This window comes from Oryctolagus cuniculus, chromosome 3 (assembly GCF_051225735.1).
Source record: "Oryctolagus cuniculus isolate XC-2025 breed Fujian yellow rabbit chromosome 3, ASM5122573v1, whole genome shotgun sequence".
NCBI classification, from domain to species: domain Eukaryota; kingdom Metazoa; phylum Chordata; class Mammalia; order Lagomorpha; family Leporidae; genus Oryctolagus; species Oryctolagus cuniculus.
In genome coordinates, this window is record NC_142869.1 from 87,965,824 (window position 1) to 87,992,619 (window position 26,796).

The following is a 26,796-nucleotide window of genomic DNA, read 5'->3' on the forward strand; positions in this document are numbered from 1 at the left end:
TACACAGAAAACTTCCATTAGGCAGAGAATTCATGTTCATTCTCTGAGAACAAAATTATTTGCAAATATCTTTTAGTACTTTAGAAGCATCAGCTTACTCTGGATAATTCAAATATATAAATATAATTATATATTATGAAGTCAACCAGAAGAACATAGACAAAACTGTTTGACATCACTTTGCAAGAAATGAATTTCTATCCCTGTACTGAATAAAAAAACAATTATAGAAAGTGTTTTTTTTTAGAATTCACTATCTAATCACTGAAATTTTCCCAAGAATAAAACACTGAGTTAAAATAATTTTATAATATATGTTACAGTAACTTTTGCACTTAGCATAGAACAAACAATCTAGTGGCCCAGAAACTGACTCTGGCTATTAACATGTGTTTTGTTTTAAAAATTATCTTTACTGTACATTGTTTTACTGTTTTGGAAGTCTTTAGGGGTACCATGGGCAGTTGCAGTTTGGAAATCCCTAGCTGTTTTGAATATTTTTTTCCGTTTTATGTCACACGCTTGGTCTTTAAAGACTTTTTAGCTTTTGAGAGTCTATATTTAAATTCTTGTCAAATTTGATCACTAAATTGATCTTTTCTTACAGTCAAAGAGCAGTATAATTATTAGGTTGGATGATATCTTAGAGGTTATCTCAGTCTCTTCATTTCTTGCAATGGCCAAGAGAGGTGCATTAGCCTCCCCATGGACAAATGAGCATTAACAGTTCTGCAGCGAAGCTCTAAGTCAATGAAAACAGCTATTCCTATTCTGGAGTTGCAAATTTCACCAAAAGTCAGTGCCTTCTCTTCTCCATAAAAGCAATATCTGCTCCAAAATCACTTACCCCTCAGTGCAGGCAGCAGGGATCTCTCCTTCTTGTCATCACATTTGTTACATTCACTGAAGTACAGCAGTAAGAAGACATCAACAAGAACCCACATCAGTGAAGTGGCTAGAACCACCTTGCAGTAAACAAATCTCCTCATGTCGTTTCTTGATTTCTAGTCAACGCACAGGTTGAAGACAAACACCACTGTGCTAACACTAAGCCACACAGGTGAATTCCAGGTTAAAAGCAGGATGCATTCCACTGTATTAAGAGAGAGAGAGAGAAAGTTCATTATTGTATAGAGGACATATAAATGAAATATGTGACATATATAATGTTCTTAAATATATCAGCATTCAGGCATTTAAATATAAAAATAAATCCAAAAAAATGAAAGTTTTGCAGCCTATCAGTTGGCTAAAATTCTAACATGTAATACTAGATCTGCCCACTCTGCATAGCCCTGGATTTCCTCTAGTTTTATTATATTTACTATAAATTCCTTTTATAATATTTTAAGTACCACTAGGTTGACAAATAGTACAGTTCTGAATTTACCCTGATTTAGTTCTTCTGATGAACCAGTATTACAGAAATAAAAATTACTCTGGAATTACATCTGGGATATAGTACCATATCTGAGAGCTAGCCCTTACAGACAGGTCTGTGTCACATTCACTTCCTAGGTAAAGAAACAATACAAGTCTCCGTTTTCTCATCTATGAAATGAAGATAACAATGTTAGACCTAAAGATTTGCTATTTTCTGAATGATCAGGCTTGTAAAACATTTTGCAAAACAGTCATTAATATTAAGATATAAAACAGAAAAAAGATTCTCCAATTCTCAGATTACAGAAAATTAATTATAGAAAATTAATCAACATATATTTAGCATTAAAATTCCATCTGGCCTGGATAGGAAGTACCCACCACAGATGTATATTGTGGAACAGATAGCATGATCCAAATCATTTATCATAGAAAAACAACCTATTAATATAAAATGACTTTAAAAACCAGATTAAGAATTCTAAGGGGTTTAATAATAGAGAGATGTAATTATTGAGATAAAGTATTGTATCAAATTAATACCACACATATATTTGCTTTATTTATACTACATTGAGCAATAACTACTTAACAAGATTCAATATATAAAGTAAATAAATCAGACCAGAAATAATCTTATCTTATTTGCTACATTTGATAGAATAGCAACAGATGCATAAATTGTGAATAACATAAATGAAAAAAATTTACAACTATATTTGGAATAAACAGTATTAAATACAAAGATACTTGAAATATTTCATTAAGATTTGTCTCAAAATAAAAACATCAAAGTGCAATTTGCTGAGACAGAGTTCTTTAAATTAATGGCAGCTGACATATCACAAAGGAACAGAAATTCTTCTGCTTGTTACAATCAGTACAAACCATAAACAAATTTCAATATCACATAAAGTGGTATTTATTAAGCATTATAACAAAGAGTATATGTATGTATATATACATATGATTTCATGTGTGTGAATATATATGCAGATATATATCCATATATATGTTTTTATATATATATATATATATTTACTTACAAAAGGAGAATTACATCATGTGCAAATCCAAAGATTACATCACCTTAGGGTTTGTTATTTTCTTTCAAAAAAAAGTGACATGCTAATGATCTAGTATGTTTCACTTGAAATCTACTTTTCAATAAAACTAATAGTTAAATATTAAAACTCAGTCTGTAACTCCGGTAACAAGGATTCTCCCATGGGCATTTTTGGTTAACATGTACATGCTTTTCTAAATCTGAGGTATGAAAAAATACAAGCTATAAAATTTTATTCCTTTCTTTGGTCTCAGATGGAACAGGTCTCTTTAGTATTGGAGAAAAAAATATTTGATCAAAAAATTCATACAACACCAACAGTTACCAAATCCCATCTCCAGATTCAGGAGGAACGCTTTATCATAAATTATCCAGGAAGACATAACAGCACCAACTTACTCTACCATCAAAAGACAAGAAGCTTTAGGTAGACAGCTTGTCCATGCTTCATTTTCCTTATTTACAACATATTCACCTCATGAAATAATGGGAGATATATGCACAGTAAAGAGCATGAACAATTTTAAATGAAATTCATGAAGACTGTGGGGAGCAACTCGGACTAGACTAGTTACTGGAATTAAGACTTATTCTATGCATCTGCTCTCCCACAATATGGCACTGGGAGAGGAGGAAACAGCTTCTACGCAGCTGCCTCCAGTTCAACCAATAAGCAGCAGGACCTGCTCCTGATTGGAGGAGAGCAGCGTACTCGGCGTGTGGGTAGCAGAGTTGGGATTGGTGGAAGAGGACTATAAAGGAGGAGAGAGACAACATGCACCAGGAACATCTAAGAGGAACATCTATCTGAAGGAACACCTGTGCAGCCCCCGAGAGAGCCAGACGGTGGTGTGCCACTCCCCCGCGGAAGTGGGGAAAGTGGCAGGGGGAACCGCCCTTCCACGGAGGTGGAAGGGTCGGTAGCCAACCCGGGAAGAACCAGCAGCTAACCCAGGAAGGGCCGAGCAGACATAAGAACAGTGCAGGGTCCTGTGTCGTTCCTCCGCGAAGAGGGGGAGCGACATAATGGTGCCATGACTCAGATAGGAAGCCTAGGAGGGAAGAAGCGGGAAGAAGTGGGAAAATACCGGAGAGAGAGACTAGGGAAGAGCCTAGGGAAAAGCCAGACGGAAGAAGTGCCGGAAGAAGTTAGGATTGAAAGCGAAATTGAAAGCTGGAGGAAACATAGACTCGGATGCGGACTATGGCGGGGAAGTTAGGAGAAATCTATGGTTGAAAGCAAAAGTGAAACCTAGGAGAAACTTAGACTCGGATACGGACTGTGGGGAGAAGCCAGGAGAAATGAGAGGGGAATATTGTTGGAAGAAAAGTTAGGAAACATACCGGGTAGAGAAAAATGTTAGGGAGGATGAAGCCGCGGGGGCAGACCGAGGCGGAGACGTAAGCTAAGGTTGGAATTCGTCAAGTCAGCCCAGGGAGCAAAAGGCGAAAAGCTAAAACCAGAGGCGGAGACGCGTAAGCTAGGTTGGAATCCATCAGATTAGCCCGGGGAGCAAAAGACGGGAAGCCAAACCGAAGCGGAGACGTGAGCTAGGTTGAATTCACCAGGTTAGCCCGTGGAACTTAGACTGAATACCAGTGGCGGAAACGTGAGCTAGGCTGTGTGACTCACGGAAGCCGCCGCGCGCAGAGAGCGCGCGGGGCACGAACGGGGATAGCGCACGAGGCGCGAGTAGAGAGAGAACGCGGAGCTGGTGCGAAGGCCGTGGTGTGGGCGCGAAGGGCGCACGAAGCCGGGAAGCCGCGCAGAGCCGGGCGGGCGCCGGGAAGCCGCGCAGATGAGAGAAGCACAGGCTGAAGCAGCGCAGAGCTGGGAAGTCGCCGCAGGGCGAGGCGCTGAGAAGCAGCCTCGGGGCAGGTGCCAGGAAGCCACCAGGATAAGAGAAACAGAAGTTTAGAAGTAAAATGAGAGAAATAGGAATGCTGGCAGATAGAAGTAAAATAGGAGAGATAGGAATGCCCGGAGATAGAGAAATAGAGAAAAATAAGGCCTCCCCACAACATGGCAATGAGAGCTTGGATTCGGTCTGCCTGATTAGGGAGGTGGTGAGCACCTGCGGGCGGCTAGCAGCTTATGCGCCGCAGGTCACCGAAGACAGGCACGAATTAACATCAATAAGTCTCCCCACAATATGGCAATGAGAAGGCTCAGATTTGGTTTGCCTGATTGGTAGGGCTTGTAAGCACCTGCAGGCAGTTCTAGCAGAGCATGCACTGCAGGGCACCGAACACAGGCACGCATCAGCGCCTAAAAACCTCCTCACAACATGGTGAAGAGAGGACCCAGATTCGGTTTGCCTGATTGGTAGGGCTTGTAAGCACCTGTGGGCAACTCTAGCAAGCAGAGCAGAGTGTGTGCTGTGGGGCACCAAAGACAGGCGCATATCAATGCCAAAAATAAAAAGAAAGGGGGAACTGTGGGGAGCAACTCGGACTAGACTAGTTACTGGAATTAAGACTTATTCTATGCATCTGCTCTCCCACAATATGGCGCTGGGAGAGGAGGAAACAGCTTCTACGCAGCTGTCTCCAGTTCAACCAATAAGCAGCAGGACCTGCTCCTGATTGGAGGAGAGCAGCGTACTCGGCGTGTGGGTAGCAGAGTTGGGATTGGTGGAAGAGGACTATAAAGGAGGAGAGAGACAACATGCACCAGGAACATCTAAGAGGAACATCTATCTGAAGGAACACCTGTGCAGCCCCCGAGAGAGCCGGCCGGTGGTGTGCCGCTCCCCCGCGGAAGTGGGGAAAGTAGCAGGGGGAACCTCCATTCCATGGAGGTGGAAGGGTCAGTAGCCAACCCGGGAAGAACCAGCAGCTAACCAGGGAAGGGCCGAGCAGACAAAAGAACAGCGCAGGGACCTGTGTCGTTCCTCCACGAAGAGGGGGAGCGACAGAAGACTATTATAATAAATAATCAACACTTAATTTTGAATATTAAAATGTGTAAGATAATCATTTCCTAATAGGAGTCTAACAATTGAGGTTATTAAACTTTTTGTTTTTATTTATTTATATAAGGTGAACAAATTTCATTTACACAAATTTAAAAACATAATGACACTTCCCTCCCTACCCTCCCTCCTGCCCATGTTCCCACCTTCCTTCCTCCTTCTTTATTTTTCTTTTACTTTTTACACTGACGTACTTTCAATTTATTTTATAATCACAAAATTAACCCTCCAAACTTTAATTACAATAGAAACTCAAAATCACATCTCATTGTCATTTTAATGATTATTTAAATTATTTCTTCATAGTCTTCTAGATCTATGTACCAAGACATTAAACACTGAAAGAAACCTCTTTACTTTTTTTAGAAGATAGATTTATTTATTTATTTATTTGAAAGGCAGAACTATGGAGGGAGATTGAAAGATCTTCCATCTACTGATTCACTCCCCAAATGGTTGGAAGAGTCAATGCTGGGCCAGGACGAAGCCAGGAACCAGGAACTTTATCCAGGTCATATACATAGGGGGCAGGGGCCTTTGTATTTGGGCCATCATCCATTTGCAAGAAGCTGGAAAGGAAACAGAATAGCCAGGTTTCCAAACCTGCATCCTGATACCCCATGTGGTAGCTTAACTGGCCATGTCACAACAATGGCCCCTCTATCTTTCATGTGACTCAACTAAGTTTCTGTTTAAATTTCTATTTTGTTAACTTCTGAGTCTTCTATGGTTTGGATATGGTTTCCATGTGTCCCTCATGCCTTCCCGTGCTAGAAGTATGCTCCTTAGGTGGTGATGTTAGGAGGTGGTGTGGACTTTGGGTGGGGCCTAGTGGGAGGTTCCTATGTCAACTGGAGAATTTGACAGCAACTGTGGAACCTCAATCTTTGGCTTCTTATTTCTTTCTTTTTTTTATTTAACTTTATTTTTTTAAACTTTTATTTAATGAATATAAATTTCCAAAGTACAGCTTATGGATTACAATGGCTTCCCCCCCATAACGTCCCTCCCACCTGCAACCCTCCCCTTTCCCACTGCCTCTCCCCTTCCATTCACATCAAGATTCATTTTCATTTCTCTTTATATACAGAAGATCAGTTTAGCATACAATAAGTAAAGATTTCAGCAGTTTGCTCCCACACAGAAATATAAAGTGAAAAATACTGTTTGAGTACTAGTTATAGCATTAAATCTCAATGTACAGCACACTAAGAACAAAGATCCTACATGAGGAGTAAGTGCACAGTGACTCCTGTTGTTGACTTAACAAATTGACACTCTTGTTTATGGCATCAGTAATCAACCTAAGCTCTTGTCATGAGCTGCCAAGGCTATGGAAGCCCCCTGAGTTCACTGACTCTGATAATTTTTTTTTTTTTTTTTGGCTTCTTATTTCAAGATGCACCTTGTTCAAACATGGGCTCCTTCTATCTGCCATGAGGTCCTCACTAGAGCTGAACCAACACCAGTGCCATGCCTTTGAACTACAGATTTGTGAGATAAATAAACCTGTCATGGATATTACAGTAAAAAAAAATAGACTAATTCACAGTGTTCAATTAAATATTTAAAATGTTTAATGATTACTGTACCATGAAGACAGTCTAAGTTTTATCATTTACCAAAATCAATCCCATGCACTTAAAATAATAATCTTTTATATTGTGTTCCAATACATGTCTCACGAGCACAAAACTGAAGAGAAAGATAGTACAGTATACCAACAGTATATGCAACATAAGCACAGTTGGTCGCCCAGGTTTATTTAAGAGAATTGGCATCTGTATTATGTTTTTATTTCAATAAGCTCCTACTTGTTTTGCAAATACTGTTTTGTTTCTTAAGCAGCCAGGAAATCCAAGTTCTGCAATATCCTTGGCTTGCCAAGCAAGTGTGGAGCATGATCAACTTGCATAAACTACAGGCTCTTGAATTGGCTAATGCAATTCCTTTTCTAATTGTTTCAAAAATCTTTTCCGCACAGATAGTTCCTTCTTTAAAACTGTTTCTCTAGGTAAGAAAATATCAAGAGATAGAAAACTATCAAGTGCTGCCTGGCTAATAAGATTGCCCTTCACTCTCTCTTGTTCAGCACATAATGGTGCCACGCAACTACTTTATGATATAGGATATTTTTTCTTGAAAATCTGTACCATTTTCCAATTTTTATTAATACTAGGGTACATAGATACAAATAAAATCTAGAAAAAGTATTGGGTTTTGTTAATTATATTAAAGTAGATAATTCTTTTTTTTTTTTTTTTTTTTTGACAGGCAGAGTGGACAGTGAGAGAGAGAGACAGAGAGAGAAAGGTCTTCCTTTGCCGCTGGTTCACCCTCCAATGGCCGCCGCTGCAGCCGGCGCACCGCGCTGATCCTGGCAGGAGCCAGGAGCCAGGTGCTTTTCCTGGTCTCCCATGGGGTGCAGGGCCCAAGCACCTGGGCCATCCTCCACTGCACTCCCTGGCCATAGCAGAGAGCTGGCCTGGAAGAGGGGCAACCGGGACAGAATCCGGTGCCCTGACCGGGACTAGAACCCGGTGTGCCGGCGCCGCAAGGTGGAGGATTAGCCTATTGAGCCACGGCGCCGGCTCTAAAGTAGATAATTCTTTGGGGGTTTTATTTTGCTTGGTTATTCCTGTTGTTTTAATTAGGAGATTATTATTTACCAGGGAGTCTAGTTTAGCTGCTATTAGACATTTTTATCTATAATTGTATATTTTCTTTAGTAGAAAATCATATATTGCTTAGTAGAAAATTGCAGAATGGATGCAAATTCATTCAGTTTTATAAGGCTGTCCTTGAGGTTGCCAAAGGATCCTGGAACATAGTGTAAGTCTGCTAGTAGCACATCCAGAAGTTCCTCGCACCAAACACACTTTGAATATTTTAAGCAATAAAATGAGCTGATAATCAGACACATTAGAAAAGTTTCATTTATACACTCATAAATAGTGAATAGGCACTGTAAAAAAAAAAAAAAATCCTGAATCAGTGCCAATCTCATTGATAGGAAGAGTGATGTTTACATGGATGAAAACCAAAAATTAAGGGGCCCGCGCTATGGCTCACTAGGTTAATCCTACGCCTGTGGTGCCAGCATCCCATATGGGCGTCGGGTTCTAGTCCTGGTTGATCCTCTTCCAGTCCAGCTCTCTGCTGTGGCCTGGGAAGGCAGTGGAAGATGGCCTAAGTGCTTGGGCCCTGCACCCGCATGGGAGACCAGGAGGAAGCTCCTGGCTCCTGGCTTCGGATTGGCCTAGCTCCAGCCTTAGCGGCCATTTTGGGGGTGAACCAATGGAAGGAAGACCTTTCTCTCTCTCACTGTCTAACTCTATCTGTCAAATAAAAAAAAATTAAGGTAGACCTAGGAATTCACTTGTAGCCTAAACCAAAGAATTTACCATAGAAACCACAGTGTACCAAATACATACCAAGAAATAAGTTGAAGAAGATATGGTAAATAAATGCCATTTGTGGAAAGGGTGAAACATAAATATATAGAGATAGTCATATTTGCATTTTATTGAATTTAAATTTGGGAAAGGTTGAATATTCATAACATAAAATTCAACTGTTAGGAAGCAACTTAGTATAGGCTCTAAAAGTATATCTTGCAGAGTGACAATGTCATGATCTGGATTTGGGTTCCAACACTCACTCACAGTATGACTTAATTCAACTTACTTAAAACTTCAATGACTTTATCTTTGTATCCACAAAATATGAGGTAGTTACTTTATTAGGGTATGATGAATATGAATGAGTTAATATATGTAAAACTCTTAAAACAGCTCCTGGTACACATGTAAAATTTAATATACAGTAGTCAGTAATAATAGTAGTATTGATATCATCAGGAATACCATAAAAAGAACAAGAACAAAGAATGGGAATTCTGATTGTCTATTCTTCCATCTACAGTGGACATTAAGTGTGTGAGTATTCAAGAGGTTGAAGAAGAAGAGTATAACAAGAGAAAAATATTTATAGATGTAGTTTTTGATGAGGTAGGAGTTATATCAGGTGTTTCAATAATCAAAACTCGTTGAATAATACATTGAAGATTTGTGCATTTGATGCTATCTTAAATCATACCTTTCTAAAAGCAAAAACAAGGCAATAATACTACATAAGTCACATAATTTCCTGATACCAACTTTTAATTAATTAAAGGAATGACAGTCATAATTGAACCAAATTAGTGATCTACTTAATACCTTTCTGACCTAATTTCATACCATTATTCTCTATGCCAGTTATTTGGGTCTTCTGGCTCTTTAATATGTCTACTGCTGAATTACATATTAATAAATGCGAGTCACACATTTGTACATCCATCACACTTAACCCTTTCATTTGCAAGGGATGTGTCACAGAAATAGATGAGTGTGAAAACCGGTGCAATTATACTCACTGAGACAAGACAGACTAAAGTTCACAGCCATAGACTGTGATAACCTTAATAAATATGGGCGGGAAGAGGAGAAACAATTGTATACAAAAAGTATGGCAAGGAGAAGGAAGAGTAAATTAAACTCTCTTTGTCATTTAGATACCACAGCATCAGATCCTGGCTAAACAACCATATTGCCTGCCTTAGGGAAGCTACAACTGTGACTGGAAATCTGATTTGCTGTTCTGTTTGCCACATAACCCAAATGCCATGAGACAGATAAACTAATGGAGGCATGGCTGGTACTAAAATATTCTGTTGTAACCTATGCCGTAAATGTTCACTCCTGAAGACCAACCCTTCTCCTCTCTACACAAACATCATAACAGTTATAATTTTCTTTCTGTCTGCTTCTTCTGATGTTGGAGCAACTTTGGTTTTTGCCATGTAGTCAACCCTGGCTGTAAATCTTCAGACATGGCACACATTTGACCAAATAAATGTAATGGAAATCCAAACCAAGTTTAGCAATAAATCCTGAGCTAGAAATACTGGCATCCCTATGCTTATGTTTGTACACAGGGCAGAATGGGCGATGGACTATCTCTCCACTGGGAACTGAGATTTTAGATCACCTTCTGCAGTCACAAGCAAAGGTAAACAAATCAGTTTAAATTCCCTCACATAAATTTTTCTAGGTATTAGACTGTCCTTAGACTACATCTTGGCTATATAAAGTTAGACCTAAAGAAATCCTCCAGGACTTATTTGTAGTCTCCGAGTCCAAGATCCTGATATCAATACTGCAGATTGGTCTAATCTTGCGGTTTGAAATTATGTGTATAATAGCTTCAAGTAAATACTTTGAGACATACTGAATGGATTTTCTCCCAGTATGTCAGGTTAGTCAAACTGTTCTATAGAATGACATACTCATTCAAAACTTCACCAGAATCCAAGATAATGGAGAATCAGCTTCTACAATGCTTGTTGGGTATCACAAGAATCAAACCCACAAACTCTTTACCCAGGCTATTTAACAGGGTTGTGTTTTCAGTGATTAACCTTGGTGAATAGGATGAGATAATGCCTCCAAGATAAAGAACAACCTTTTACTTCTTTCTATAACATGGTAGGTTTCCTAAACAACGCAATAAGGTTGTAGGCAACCGTGGCACATGGACATGAGTAGAGCTGATGCAAATGTTTATGCTCATACTACTTTCTGAACTATGAGTAAAAATGTCCTTGGCTCTGAGGTAGGAACATACTCTGACAACATCCATGAAACTATAATAAGATAACTTGGCAGCTTTAATATATATCAAAATAAAATTTCAAAACCTTCACAGACCTGAAATCATCAGACATACAAAAATCAGGCAGTGTGTATGTACACTTGTGCAAATTTTTTATGTGTAAGAAATTTCTTGAAAGAAATCTTAAATAAACTTGGAAATATCTGAGGAATAAAATCGATGTATAGTCTAGTTTTGAATTTTCAAAACAAACAATATAAGCACTTTTAGAATAAAACTACTTAATTATAAAAAGTAAAATAGTCTTTTAATTTTTCCTACAGATAAAATTTTGAATGTCCCTATAGCTGCCAACACCCTTCTAGGCATTAAAAAAATAATAATAAAAAAAAAAATCCTTCTTTCTGGAATAGGATCAAGTAGAGAGAAGAGATGAAAGCACTGAATTAGGGATAAGAAATGGAATTAATGAAACAGTTGGAGTTTTCCAAGATGTGGAACTCTTAACAACAAAAAACATTCATAAATGATTATTAATGTGGAAGGAATGCAATAACAACAAAGAAAAACAAGATAAGTGGCCATAAAGTGAGTAAAAGAAGGGTAGAACTTCACAGATGGTTTATAAGACAGGAGCATGTTTAGAAAGCAGATTTCAGGAGACAAGGCCATTTTTTACTCATTGGTTTGTTGCAGCCATTCTTACACAGAGTGATATTCATTCTATAAAGGTGTTTTGACTGTGAAAACCTAAAATATATGATAGGGACTTTGCAAGTATTAGTGGATCATCAAAAAATAATGAAAGTATGTCTTCACAAAGAAAGCTTGTAAAAAACTATAGATGACCCTGAAAATATAATGAAGTTAAGTTGTCTTAAAAATCATATTTGTCAGCCTAAAAATCTGTTCATAATTGTTTTAGGTGCTTAAAGACTGTTCTGTATTTTTTTTTTTTTTTTACAGGCAGAGTGGACAGTGAGAGAGAGAGACAGAGAGAAAGGTCTTCCTTTGCCGTTGGTTCACCCTCCAATGGCCACTGCGGCCAGCACGCTGCGGCCGATGCACCGCACTGATCCGATGGCAGGAGCCAGGTACTTATCCTGGTCTCCCATGGGGTGCAGGGCCCAAGCACTTGGGCCATCCTCCACTGCACTCCCTGGCCACAGCAGAGAGCTGGCCTGGAAGAGGGGCAACCGGGACAGAACCCGGCGCCCCGACCAGGACTAGAACCCCATGTGCTGGCACTGCAAGGCGGAGGATTAGCCTATTGAGCCACAGCGCTGGCTACTGTTCTGTATTTATAAGGCGACATACCAGTGGTTTCAGCTTATTAATTAACAGTCACCAAGAGGGGAAAACAGATACCCAAAACGACCAAACATATATAAAACCTAGAGATTTAAGACAACTCTACAACATTTCGTCAGTTCCCAGTAGACATATACCAGCTAGCTGGCACTCTTATGCCACAAATCTCATGATTAAAAGCGTTAATGGGTTAAAAATTCAATTTGTCCCACTCAAAATAAAACCTCAACAAAACAAATAACTTATTAATGATTATATATATTTACTTAATAATTTGATTTGCAGCTTTAATTTTTCACTTGCAAACTTCCTATTGAAGATAATAATCATAGTAAGCAAAGTGCCTTAAAAGACTGGCAATTAGATAGACATATTTAGCAATGAATTAAAAAATAAGGAAATGGAAATTAGTCTCCAATTAATTAATACTAAATTAAAAGTATTATATCCCCAGGGAATGAAAAATTATATTCTCATTAGCAAAGTAACTTGTCAAATGAAATTGCTAAGGATTGTAACCTGTTAATCAATATAAAGCAATCTAATATAATGGAATGTTTAATCCAATATTAGGAAACACAGGAATACTATAAAATAAGGAAATCTGCCAAAATACAAGAGAAGGGAAACAATACAATGTACAAGAGTTAACAGCTGAGCAGAGATTAACATTTTGTGTATAGGCACATAAACAGTAAATCCATAAACAAAGTAACATATTCCCTGTCATCTTAATAAAGGACTAATCAATTTAATTAGTGATACTACTGATTTAAAAACTGCATGTTAAAATTAAATAATGTTTTAAAGAAAATGACATTCACACAAATGTGGTGAAAGGATTCATTTTGTGATTTTAAGGCAGAAATGTAAATTGTTTAAAAAAAACACTTTTGAAAAGAAAGGGGATTTATCAAAATGCTCCTAAATCTATATTTATGAAATACATGAAATTTGCCCACATTAAAATACTTCTTTTAAGATTTATTTTATTTATTTGAAAGACAGAGTTACAGAGAGAGGTAGAGACAGAGATCTTCCATCTGCTGGTTCACTCTCCAGATGGCCGCAATGGCCGGAGCTGCGCTGATCTGAAGCCAGGAACCAGGAGCTTCTTCTGGGTCTCCCACGTGGGGTGCAGGGGCCCAAGGACTTGGGCCATCTTCTTACTGCTTTCCCAGGCCATAGCAGAGAGCTGGATGGCAAGAGGAGCAGCCAGGACTCGAACCGGCTCCAATATGGGATGCCAGAGCTTCAGGCCAGGGTTTTAACCAACTACACCACAGCGCTGGACCCAAAAAAAATTTTTTTAAATGAAAGGGGATTTATTAAAAATAAATTTTGGCATACTTTCTTACATATTATATATTTTGAATTAGCAATGTCATTATTGGAAACTCTGATTTAAACCCTCCATAAAGAGGGGACTTAAAGTTCAGAGGTGTTATAACAGCATTATTCATTAAAAGTAGCTCCAAATAGATACATAGCTTATTGACAGTACTAGAAAACATATGAAAATTACACAGTTAATTGACAATGATTAGAAAACAATGGAAATATGCTTATATATTTATGACAAATGCTTATATGATAATGTAAAGTTGCACAAGTCAAGATATCCACTTGTTTATGCACTATGATTATCACTACTGTTTTAAACTTATTTATGGAAAAGCACTGGAAAAAAAAAAGTGAAACTAAAGGGATTTTCTTTGCAGTATTCTTACTATTTTTGTTAAGTTATGAGTTATCCAGAACCTAAATGATGGAAGAAACCACCAATACTCATGCTGAAGTATAAGATTCCAGGGCAGGTGTGCCAACGGTAGGTTAAGTTGCCATCTATGGCACAGGCATCCCACATCAGAGCACCAGTCTGAGCACTGCTTCAGCGCCGTGTTAATATGCCTGGGAAGGCAGTGGAAGACAGCCCAAGTACTTGACCCTTGCCATGCACGCGGGAGATCTGGAGGGAGTTCCTGGCTCCTGGCTTCAGTCTGGCCCAGTCTGGGTGTTTGTGGTCCAGTAGAGGGAAGATGTCTTTCTCTTCACCTCACCTCCTGTCACTCTGCCATGCAAATAAATGAATCTTTATTAAAAAAAAAAAGTAAATTTCTGAGTTATCTGATATTTTCGCTTTATGATACATGAGCACACATAGAGTTATGGAAAAGAGTGCTATTAAAATGTCTATTAAAATAAAGCCTGACTTAATTAAAGTTTCCCAATGTTCTATCCTTGTAAAATTATTTATTTATTTATTTATTTACATAAAGGGAACAGATTTCATGTTTTTCATATATATAGTTTTAGGAACATAATGAGAATTCCCACCCGCCCTCAATTTGAATCCCTGTGACTCTGCCTCACCTGATGAATATAATTATAACTTCTCATACCTTGAAGAAAATGTTAGCTTTCCAAACCTTGAATTTTACCCAGAATTCAGGAACTAACTTGTGCGAGTACTATGTGTGACCCTCAAAGCATCAGGACCAGTATTTTAAAGTGATTATTGAAGGAGGAAGGATGGCTCGCTTCTAATTAGTCTTACTGTTGCTGCCTATATCCCATTTGAAACCAACCAAGCTTTGAGAAAAGTAAAGACAGAGTGAGTTTTATATTCCACTAATGAAAGAAAATCTTAATACAGTGAATGATAAATCCTTGGACCTCAAAATGTTCTTCTCTTTTATGTGACTTAGATTAAAATCACATGCTAATTGAGGTGCAAAAGAATTACAGTGATTGTCGTTATGGAAAAGCATGGTCTCCTATAAATAATAGTACACTGTAATTTGAAAAAAAAAAAAAAAAAACTGAGGTAATCGGAGTTACCAGACTCCAAAATCAAGTTACCTTGAGAAAAAACACTCCCTGTTAAAAGCAAACAGCTAGAGTTCATGTTTTATTCAGATACCAAAATAAATGTAGTATATAGCTAATATAATCTGTTGTCTAATCTACAAATGGTACTTTAAATGTCCATATTATAATGTAATAATTAAATAATGTATCTCTGAGTTTCTAAAAGATGCATTCCTATTGTGACTTTGTGTCAGTTATTATCAGTTAAATCTACTTCAAAAAACAATTTTCCATTCAGTATTTTCTCTAGAAGTTAGCTATGGGGAACATGGTGGTGAGCCGAGTGGAGCACAGTAGAAAGTAGGTAGGGAGTGATCAGAACTCTGCTGAAGTTGACCTCAATTTTAGGTCTCATTCTGAGAAATGAGATCACTACGGCTGATAGTATAGCCAGTGAGAAGCAATGAGGTACTAATACAGCTTTTCTTATGATAGTTTATTTTTGAGTCAAGACCCAAATTCTAAAATCAAACAATTCGTAAATTTTCTGCAAAGGTTTTATATTTTTATAGCTCACACAGCAAAGCTAGAAAAGCTTCAAGATCAACAGTATCTGTGTATTCCAAAGTAAAGCTCCACTATTTATGAGGATGAATGGTTATAATATTTTCTTTTGATTTTGATAAGCACAGTAAATACATACTAACTGCTGATTGACATCAGAACAAATCAGTAGGTGTGCTACGTTCCAAAACTCTTATCTATTAATTTCTATGGAACGAAACAGTGTTCAAACTGAGACAGAAAATACTGCTATGATTTCCCTCCTGCAAAAAAAGCATAATCAGTATAAAATTCTCTGATTTTCTACTTCTACTCAGCTCCACCCCAACAGAAATAGCAATCAACATTGTATTTTCCTTTTTGTTTCACGTTTTTGGCAAAGGTTTGTATAAAGGCAGCAACTGGAATCGATGAAGCCTATTAACAGATGCAAAGCAGTTTTTTCTTCATGCCATTTTAATTCCTGGTGTTCTACTCCTCTTATATATTAAAAATGTGTTTCCCTCTATTATATTCCTTTTTAATTCATTTTATTGTTCCTCCATAGTCTTTGCTTTTTTTAATTAACAAAACCATGTGAACTGAATTTTTCACTTCGCTTTGCAATTGGCACTTCAGGATATATTTGTTAACTGTGTCACCATGTATCAATTTTTTTCTCCCATTATTTTCCTGACTTCTCTGTATTTTCTCTTGGCAAGTCCAATATTTCTCCGTAATCTGTACTTGCCTTTCCACAGAAACTCTTTCTCACAAATAAAGCCTTAAGGCACATTCTAAATGTTCTTCAGGCCAGCCCAAACTAAAATGATAATTGATAACCTCTAAGAATTACTGTGCTTAAAGTCATGTGCAAGTACAAAGGTCCTGAGGAAGCTAAATGACAGCAAAAACAGTGAGCAATGAATGCTTGTATCAAAAAATCACAAATATAGATAGTACTTTTTTTTCCTAAAAATTCAACAATGTATATACACATATATCTCACAAGATTAAGAAGGTTAGACAGATACTTTCATTCAAGAGACCCCCCAAAACTCATTCATTTTAAGATGCTTGGAGGGGCCAGTGCTGTAGCACAGTGGGTTAAAGCCCTGGCCTGAAGCATGGGGCATCCCATGTGGGTGCTGGTTAGATGTGGTGGAATGAGAAGGCCATGACAAGATGGCCACTGGCAACAGAAACTGCCTGGCAACAGGCTGTGATTGGATGGCTTCGGAAACTGCCTGGCAACAGAGTGTGATTGGCTAGGGCATAGACCACCCCTTGACCAGATTGGCTGCCTTGGCTATATAAACTGCTGTAGCAACTGAATTAAAGGAGTCTGCAGACTGCTCGCCTCAGGCCTGCTTTCATCAGACTCCCGGGGTCTGTGTGGTGACTCTGTGCCTCTTGCCCCCACCACACTCCTCCTCTCAGAAACGAATCCACAGCAAAAGTTAGAGTCCCGGCTGCTCCTCTTCTGATCCAGCTCTCTGCTATGGCCTGGGGTAACAGTAGAAGATGGCCCAAGTCCTTGGGCCCCTTACACCCACGTGGGAGACCGGGAAGAAGCTCCTGGCTCCTGGCTCTTGGCTTTGGATCAGCTCAGCTCTGGCCGTTGTGGCCATCTGGGGAGTGAACCAGCAGATGGAAGACCTCTCTCTCTGTCTCCACCTCTCTCTGTAACTCTGTCTTTCAAATAAATAAATAAATCTTTAAAAAAAATGATGCTTGGATAAGTTAAATTGTCCAGCTAACTCCAGTTGTTCCTGTGTTTATCAAATAGCAGTTAGAGCTAAACCTACTTAAAAGGTCATGGTAAAGACTATGTATATGAAATAAAATCAGAGACACTGACACTCAGAAACCAGGCAGTATATGTTTTTATTGCTTTATTGTGATCAATGTTATGATGAGCAAAAGAAATTGTTAATATAACTCAGAGCAAAATATTGAAGATTCAGAGAGTGAGTTTTTATTTCACCTATTTGGCAAACAATTTCTGAGTGCATAATATGATCCTAGTCCTAGCCCAAGATAGATAATTACACACCTTACCTCATAGAATTTGTCATCTGGCAATTCTAGATAAAACCAAATTAAACTTTCTGGAGCAAGTATCATGGTTAAGAATACTAATTTGGGGCAGCATTTGGCATAGCTATTAAGACACTACTTGGGACCCACATACCATACCAGAGTTTCTGGCTTCAAGGCCTACCTCCACTACTGATTCCAGCTTCTTTGTAATGTACACCCTTGAAGACAGTAGGTGATGGCTCAGATACCTGAGTTCCTGCTACCCATGTGGGAGAACAGATTAAGTTCCAGGCTCCTGACTTCAGCCCAGCCCATCTCCAGCTGTTGTAGACACTTGGGAAGTAAACAAGCAGAAGGAAGATCTCTATCTATTTTTGAGCCTCTCTTTCCTCCACCTTTCTAATGAAATAATTTTTTAAGAAAATTTTACTAATTTCATTATTTTTTATTTGTATATTACAGTTCTGATGCATATTTTTAAAACTGAGTTCATAATAGGCAACTAGGGGTATTCAAAAATTTCCTGGAATGTGGGGAGCAACTCGGACTAGACTAAGTTACTGGAATTAATACTTATTCTATGCATCTGCTCTCCCACAATATGGCGCTGAAAGGGAGTAAACAACTTCTACGCAGCTGCCTCTCGCCAGCTTGACTGATGAGCTGCAGGAGCTGATCCTGCTCCTGATTGGAGGAGAGCAGCATGCTCGGCATGTGGGTAGCAGAGTTGGGATTGGTGGAAGAGGACTATAAAGGAGAAGAGAGACAACATGCACCGGGAACATCCGATAACATCTGAGCAGCCCCCGAGAGAGCCGGCCGGCGGTGGGCCACTCCTCCACGGAAGTGGGGAAAATGGCAGGGGGAGCCGCCCCTCCACGGAGGTGGAGGGATCGGCAGCCAACCCGGGAAGAACCAGCAGCAAACCCGGGAAGGGCCGAGCAGACAAAAGTACAGCGCAGGGTCCTGTGTCGTTCCTCCGCGAAGAGGGGGAGTGACACTGGAAGATTGGGTTCAACTTGGGATCCTATAGGATAAATGAGTTGAGTTGCCTCGAAGGCAGGTAAATGTAGGGATTGAATTCCAGGAGCGGTAAAGATGAGAGACTTAGCAAACCATCATTAACAGAAACCATGGAAATTGATGGAATTTGCTCAGTGACAGTAAGAATGAGAAAAAAAGAGGGGTCACAGAGAATCTTTCAAAGTACCAGTTTGTAAAAACAATGAACCCACCAATGAGACTGAGTAAGGGCTATCAAAGGAAAATAAAACCAGAAGTACACTCTTATAGAGTCCACCAGAAAGAACACTTCTATATAAAGGGAACATTCAAGGATACAAAATTGCCCTAAGAGAGAAAAGATATATGTTCCATATATGGAATTACAAGACTAAGTTTGGTGAGCTCAAAAAGTATACTTTCAGTAATGCGAACAAAGGAAGCCTCGGTATGTTGAGATTTAAGTGGATGTGAGAGAGAACACAGACAAGTCCTGAAAACATTTAGTTATGAGTAGAGATAAGAATTGTGATGTAGCTAAAATGGATTTACATGTAAATATGTGTATTTTTAAGGGGAGAGGTATTTTAATGTTTAATAGCATTAGGAAGAAATCAGAAGAAAGGGAAAAGGACTGACACAGAAATAAAATACTCATTTGCATTAGGGCTACTGGAACACATACAGGTATAAGATCCAGAGCCTGCACAAAAATATTGGTTTATAAAGAAGGAAGAACTGGATGGGAAAAATGAAATGATTTATAGATTCTGGTGAGTTTGGAGAAAACTCGTAAGCTCCTTTCTCCCAGATGCTGTTGGTCTCTGCACTCATCTGTTAAGAAAAGAGGGAAGAGTGATGGAGGGGTTAGAACAAAATAGAGTCCAAAAGGCTGAGACAAAACTAGAGGTAATAGCTGTCTATTAGAGCACAGATGAGTTGCTCTGCAGATTGGAAGTTTATTCCAAATCTAATCCTGTACAGTATCTTCTCTGAGACTTTCCCAGAGGAACTTCAGCACATTTACCTTCCTGTTCTGTTTTACTGTCCAAGAAGGGAGTTAACTCCATAAACATTTTACTATGCATTTGCAAATTTTTGAACGAAGTATATCAATTTCAAAATTAGGTCATTTTAAACATGATTTAATTAAACATAATACTTAACGATTAAGATCTTAGTGAATTCATAGTTAACATGTTTTGAATGTGCTAAAAATGATTTGTAACATCCTTCCCTTCCAAAAATTAATGGCGATGCATTTTGTCAGTCCTTTCCACTCAGACACACAGAAACAGCAAAGAAGGAAAACACAGTGCAGGGAGTAGATACCCAGATAATTTTACTCTAAGATAGCTGCTTGTGACTAGGAAAAAAAAATGTGGTTATGATTAACACAGGGAACTGTTCAATTGACTCTGTCCTTTTTGTTTTTCCTCTTTCTGTCCCTCCTCCCTCCTGTTCATTCAATTGGACTCTTCTGTTTCCAAGATACCTTCTAGTTTGACTCCATGGCTGCTCAATTGGGTGTCTCTGATACAGGTTGCCTGGCAACATGACTGATAGAACACTTGTCAGCTTGTGTGGTGACTCTAGTTTTTGGCTCACAGGTGGGAGATTTGGATAAAATCTTATTCAGTTTTCACATTGCAATATTGTTTCAGTTCAGTAGGTATAATTGTTTATTACTTGTAATATTATTGCTATAGTTTATAGCATTTTCAAGTAGGTAGTAGTATTTGTTATTGTCATAATTATTAATACTCCTAGATATAACTCCTGGTGGCAGTTATACGGTTAAATTCTGCCAATCAATCTACTTAAAATCAGTGTCTTTCATTTATTGACATACATATGATATGCTTGAATTAAAGTGTTGTTAAAAGTGATGGCAATATAAACAAATATATATACACACACACATATGTAAACAGAGGTCAAGCTTGGCATACGTTGCGGAACAAAATATCTTTTTATTACAGAATAAATCTTAAAGACAGGGCATTTCTGTTGCATTTAATCAGTTTAACAATAGAAACTATTTTGCCATCTGCAACCATATTTTTATGAATAACTGGCTATTCATAGAAAGGAAGGCTTCACTGTCAACTCAGATGGGCAAATTGAAGAGAACAGACAGCAGTAACAGCCTCGGACTGCAAATGATTTGGCATTTTTCAGCTTCACTGGATCACAAGAGGAATGCCACAGATGTAGAGCAACATTACATCTGGAAACTTACCTCACTGAGACATCGCATACACAAAATCATACACATGCCTGCCTTGCTGATCTGGCCAGGTGGGATCCACTAGACCTTGCTTGTCACAACTTCCTAAGGCAACTAAATAGCCTGGTAAAATCTAACACAAACTTCAGAGGTTTTGATACGTTCATTTTACGGTACTTTACTTTTAAAAATTTACCACAGAGTTGCCATACCAGAATATTGAGTGCGTTTTCTATATTTTTTCTTTGAAAGATTTACTTATTTGAAAGGCAGAAGTTACAAGGAGAGACAGAGGAGAGAGAGGAGAGAGAGAGAGAGGAAAGAGAGAGAGGAGAGAGAGAGAGAGCAAGTGCAGTCTTCCATCCACTGATCCACTCCCCAAATGGTCACAATGGCCGGAGGTATGCCAATCCAAAGCCAGGAGCCAGGAGCTTCTTCAGGATCTCCCATATGAGTGTAAGGGCCCAGAGACTCAGGCCATCTTCCACTGCTTTCCCAGGCCACAGCAGAGAGCCATAACGGAAGTAGAGCAGTGGGACTCAAACTGGCGCCTAGGGGATGCTGGCCCTGCAGGCGGAGTCTTTACCTGCTACACCACAGCACCAGCCCCTGTAGTTTTTCCATTGGACTTTCTGTAGAACCTAGCATTCAACTTGGATAGGTTTTTCTCTAAGAATTTTTATGTTGTTTTATTGCAGATTATTTTCATCATGGCTTTAATAATACACTGTCCATTTTAAAAATGATTACTCTAACCTCAGAAAATTTAAATGACTTGCCCCAAATTACACATTTGTGTCTATGTCAGAAATCTTCACATTCAGGATTTTAAGCCACTCTTTTAACACAGACCACCATGTTCAATTATCATCTATTGTTTCATTTCAGTACTTGTGAAACACCTCAACAAAGCCAATTCCTGTAAAAACTAAATCTTTATTTGAGTAAACAAGATTTTATGAATTCGTCCATCTTTAGTGTATTTCTTTGACAAGAGAATCTGCAGAGAACAAAAGAAAATATACTGCCTTTTAGGAACTCTATTAGTTATCACAAATCAGGGAAAACATATGGTATTTGTCTTTCTGGGACTAACTGATTTTACCAAGTATAATGGTTTCCAGTTGCATACATTTTGTTACAAAAGACAGTATTTTTTTTACAGCTGAGTTGTATTTCTACTGTATACACACCTTAATTTCTTGTACATGTATGGATTAATTTTTGGAGTTTCTATTCTGTTCATTGGCCTATACCTCTTTTTTTATTTATTTATTTATTTATTTTTGCCAGTACCAGGCATTTTTGATTGTAACTGCCCCATAGTATGTCATGAGATTTGGTACTGTGATGCCTCCAGCTTTGTTTTTGTTGGTTAAGATTGCTTTTGCTATGTGGCATCTCTTGTGCTTATATATGAATTTTAGCATCATTTTTTCTAGATCTGAGAAGAATATTGGTATTTTGATTGGGATCACACTGAATCTATAAATTGTTTTCATAATATGGACATTTTGATGATAGTGATTCTTCCAGTCTATAAATATGGAAGATTTTTCCACTCTTTCATGTCTTCTTCTGTTTCTTTCTTTAATGTTCATACCAAAATTCCTTGATCCAATCATCAGATGATGGACATCTGGACTGATTCCATATCTTAACTATTGTGAATTGAGATGCAATAGATTCAGTAATTGTTTACAGCCCTTGTCTCCAATGTTGAGGAACAGTGTTTTTTCCCATACTATTTGTTGAACTCTATTGCATGTAGGTTTAATCTTAAGATGAAAAAGTAAATGGAGGGGTTGGTGCTGTGGCACAGGTTAATCTTCCACCTGTGGTGCCAGCATCCCATATCGGCACTGGTTCTAGTCCTGGCTGCTTCTTTCCAATCCAGCTCTCTGCTATGGCCTGGGAAAACAGTGGAAGATGGCCCAAGCACTTGGGCCCCTGAATTCACATGGGAGAACCAGAAGAAGCTCCTGGCTCCTGGCTTCGGATTGTCCCAGCTCCAGCTGGCCATTGTGGCCATTTCGGAAGCAAACAAGCTGATCGAAGACCTTTCTCTCTGTGTCTCCCTCTCACTATCTGTAACTCTACCACTCAAATAAATAAAGCATAATTTAAAAAAAAGTAAATAGAAAATAGATCTTTGTAAAAATTAAGAATAGGAATAGGAGAGGGAGAAGGAAGAAGGGTGGGAGCGTGGGTGGGAGGGATGGTATAATGAGAAGTATCACTATGTTTCTGAACCTGAATATATGCAATAGAACAAATCTGTATACCTTAAATAAAACTTTAAAAAAGAAAATACACCAAACTGAGCTGTAAAATGGGAAGAAAAGTTCAAATCACTTCCTAACTGATTTGTTAGCCAAAGAAACTGAGGCCTGGAGGACTATAATTACTTTCAAAAGTTTCATAACTTATGAACGGAAACATTCAAATTGGAATCCATCTTCTCTTTTTCCTAATTTGATATTACATAAAGTGCTATTGTCATAATCCTAAACTTGGAGCAATATTTCAATATTGTCCAAGATATAAAAAATATATTAAAGAGCAGAAGTAGAGAAGCTCAATCTCATCTAAAGCATAAAGCTCGATCCTAGAGAAGTAAGGTTGTCTTCATAATCTGTCAGTATTATGCAGGAGTAGATTATGCCCTCCCTTATACAACTGTATTTCTGTGTTTAACAGATGAGTAAAATAAAACAAACCATGTACCATCATTTCCTATATGACTGGCCTTTTGTACATATTATCATATTTATCCCACACAAAAATATTTCAGGACAGTTATTATTATGTCCTTTACAGTAAAATAGAACCAAATAAGAATCTTAATATCACATAGCTCATGCTATATGTACTGAGATCAGAACACAGTTCTATAAAATGCCAGCCCTGTGTGCTTTAATCTACACCATCTTGACTAAGAAATCAGATTACTTAAGACACCCACAATTCTTTCCTATATGACTGAGATTGCTGAAAGCTTGCCTATTACCTATCCTACTCTAGGAACACAACACAGCATTTGTATGTACCACTAAAATAGTACATGTAACAGCTTTCTTTCCAATTAATAGTAATGACGTTTGGGTAGACATGTTGGTTGGTGTTTCCAGGGAATTTCTTTAAAAGGAACTAAATCATGGGGTAGACATTATGGCACAGCTGGTTAATCTGCAGCTTGGGATGCCCATGTCCTCTATCAGTGCCTGACTCAAGTCCCTACTACTCTGTGCTTCTGATCCAGTTTCTGGTTAATGAACTTGGGAGGCAGTAGACAATAGTAAAAGAAGAATATATTTTCAGATATTTTAGTGAAATGAGGCTGCTAATTCAAATATAACTAACTTCTGAATATTAATGATTTAAAAATTAACACAATTAGAAAAATATGCAAGACACTGGCAGATAATATACTGGCAATAATAATATTAACTTGGCAATTAAGCCACATGATATAACTACATAATTCAATAGGGGAATGAAACCAAATGCCTACCAATGTGGCCAAACTTAAAAAAGAGCTGATAACTATATTAGCCTATTAAGGATTAAACAATGGAGACACAAAATACATTATTGAAACTTGCATGCATTCAGGAAAGGGAAACATGCATAAAAGAATGTATATAATATACCATTATGAATATCCATTAAAAATCAGCCACTCTAAAATTTTGCAGCTAAGGATACCTGATGAAATACTAAAAGTGTAATAAAGAACAGGAAGTAATTACCATGAAAATTAGGATAACATCATCCATTAAGGAACTGATGGAAAGGAGGCAATGTTTGAGAGGCAAGGTCTCAGAAGCAAATGATGGTCTACTTCTTGATTTGTGTAATGTTATCATGTGTCTTTGCTTTCAAAAATCATTGTGCCCTTAATATATAAAACCTCACAACAAAAAGTCAAAATGGCAATAATTCTGTAAAGAAAACTGTTACATAGGAAAAATAGTGAACACTACTTTTATTTGGAATTTATGCTTCAAGAACTATTGTAAATGCTTTAACCTATTTAACTTTTACAATATTTGAAAGACATCGTTCCATTACTATCGCATTTCAATGGTACAGAGACTGAGGCACGAAGAGCTTAAATAACCTACAAGAAGTCACAGATCCAAAGAGGCCTCAGCTTAGAACCTAGGCCAATACACAGAATGATTCTGAAGCCCGAACTCCTTAGCAGCACATTATGCTACTTCTCCAATATGAAAAAGAATGATAATCCTTATACTGGGTGTTATTTTCTCCCTTGTCAAAATTATTGTTTAGTATGATAGGTAAACTAAGTCTAAAATATTGGCCTTTCATGAACCTAAGATATTACATCTTTAATTTAGCATGCTATCCTTGTTTCATTTTAAGCTCTGCTAAGGAAGGAAGACAAATCACATTAAGATGACATATTTACTATTCTAATTTATAATTGAGTAATATCATAAATTACACTGTTCCTGTTGCCCAGCATACAAGTGAATATATACAAGAGATTAATCTCTAAACATAAGGGAAATTTCTCCCTAAAGGTCAGAAAATTCTTCCCTCTATCTAAATACCTATCTAAAGCAGACATAAACACTGAAAAAAATATGACTATTGGCAACATCACTTCCCAGTTTAATCAAATGGGAACCTCAGTTTTTCCCTAGTGGAATGATGGCATCATGGTCAATTGCAGAGACTCTAGTTTTAGGGTAGGCTCAAAAACTGACCTGGCTCATGTGTTACTCATGAGACTTGGGACAATTTGCATAACTGATGTCTGCCTCAGTTTCCTCTTTTGAGAATGGGGATGGCATTGATCAACACTATTTAAGACAAGCCCCATACTTAGTAAACCCCACACAAGAATAAATTGTTATCCTTACTCCCTTAACCTACATCCTTCCAAGTCCCACATGATTTACTCCTACCTCTCCATTCCCATTGCTATGACCCCCAGTCTTGCCTTCACACTTTCATTCCTATGCTTCTCCAGTTGCCAAACAGCTGATATTCCTGTCTACAAGCTTTCATGTACAATTTATACTAAAGACATCAACAGAAAAGTATTCAAAAAAGAAACTGACCTCAGAATACCACTACTCTCAATTGCCTACCAATTAAATTCATATTCCTTGAATAGTGATTAGTGTTTTATACAATCCTGCGTTAGCCTTTCTTTCTGCTGTTATCTGATTTTAACTCAACTTGAGAAATTTATTCTGTTCCCAAACTCATAATTTGCCATTCATTGATGGTGAAGTATGCCACTTCAATTCTAAATTTTGATATGCTATCCCCTTAACTATTTTATTAATGTTTTCCACCAATTGTAGCCCAAGTACAATCTCCACGATGAAGCCTTACATCAATGCAGTTCATAATTATATCTCCTTTCTCATATCTCCTATAAAGCTTTATTTTTCACACCTTTAAACTTCTACAATTTCTCAAATTACTGGAAACGGCTTTTAAATTTTGATTCACTTATACTATTCTCATAATACCATGTCCTCTATTTATTTACATTTAGGCATATCTTTTTTCCTCAAATTGACAGAATTTTTTGACAGTAATCATTTTTCCCTCTCACTTGCTCTTGTTATTTTACCAACACAGTGCTTTTCTTATTTAGAAGCATGCAATAAACACTAATTAAATACAATCGCTAACTTTGTCTTCTAGAGGCTAAACATGGAATCTGAAAGCACAGACATTCTATAAACCCTTCACTCTCAAAACCAAAAATGGAGAGGGAACACAGAAGACTC

At 37.9% G+C, this 26,796-nt stretch overlaps 1 protein-coding gene across 8 annotated transcripts in view; it reads right to left on the minus strand.

The window, feature by feature from the left end:
• The window catches only part of GALNT13 (polypeptide N-acetylgalactosaminyltransferase 13), a 560,094-nt gene that overhangs the window by 489,697 nt on the left and 43,601 nt on the right, over positions 1-26,796 (minus strand). For all 8 annotated transcript variants that reach the window (XR_016231545.1, XM_008258589.5, XM_089329139.1 and 5 more), the window contains one exon: positions 848-1,093. Coding sequence is in view for 7 of the 8 variants with exons in the window: in XM_008258589.5 (XP_008256811.1) it covers positions 848-989 (142 nt within the window). In the remaining variant the exon portion in view is untranslated. The remainder of the gene's footprint in view (positions 1-847; positions 1,094-26,796) is intronic.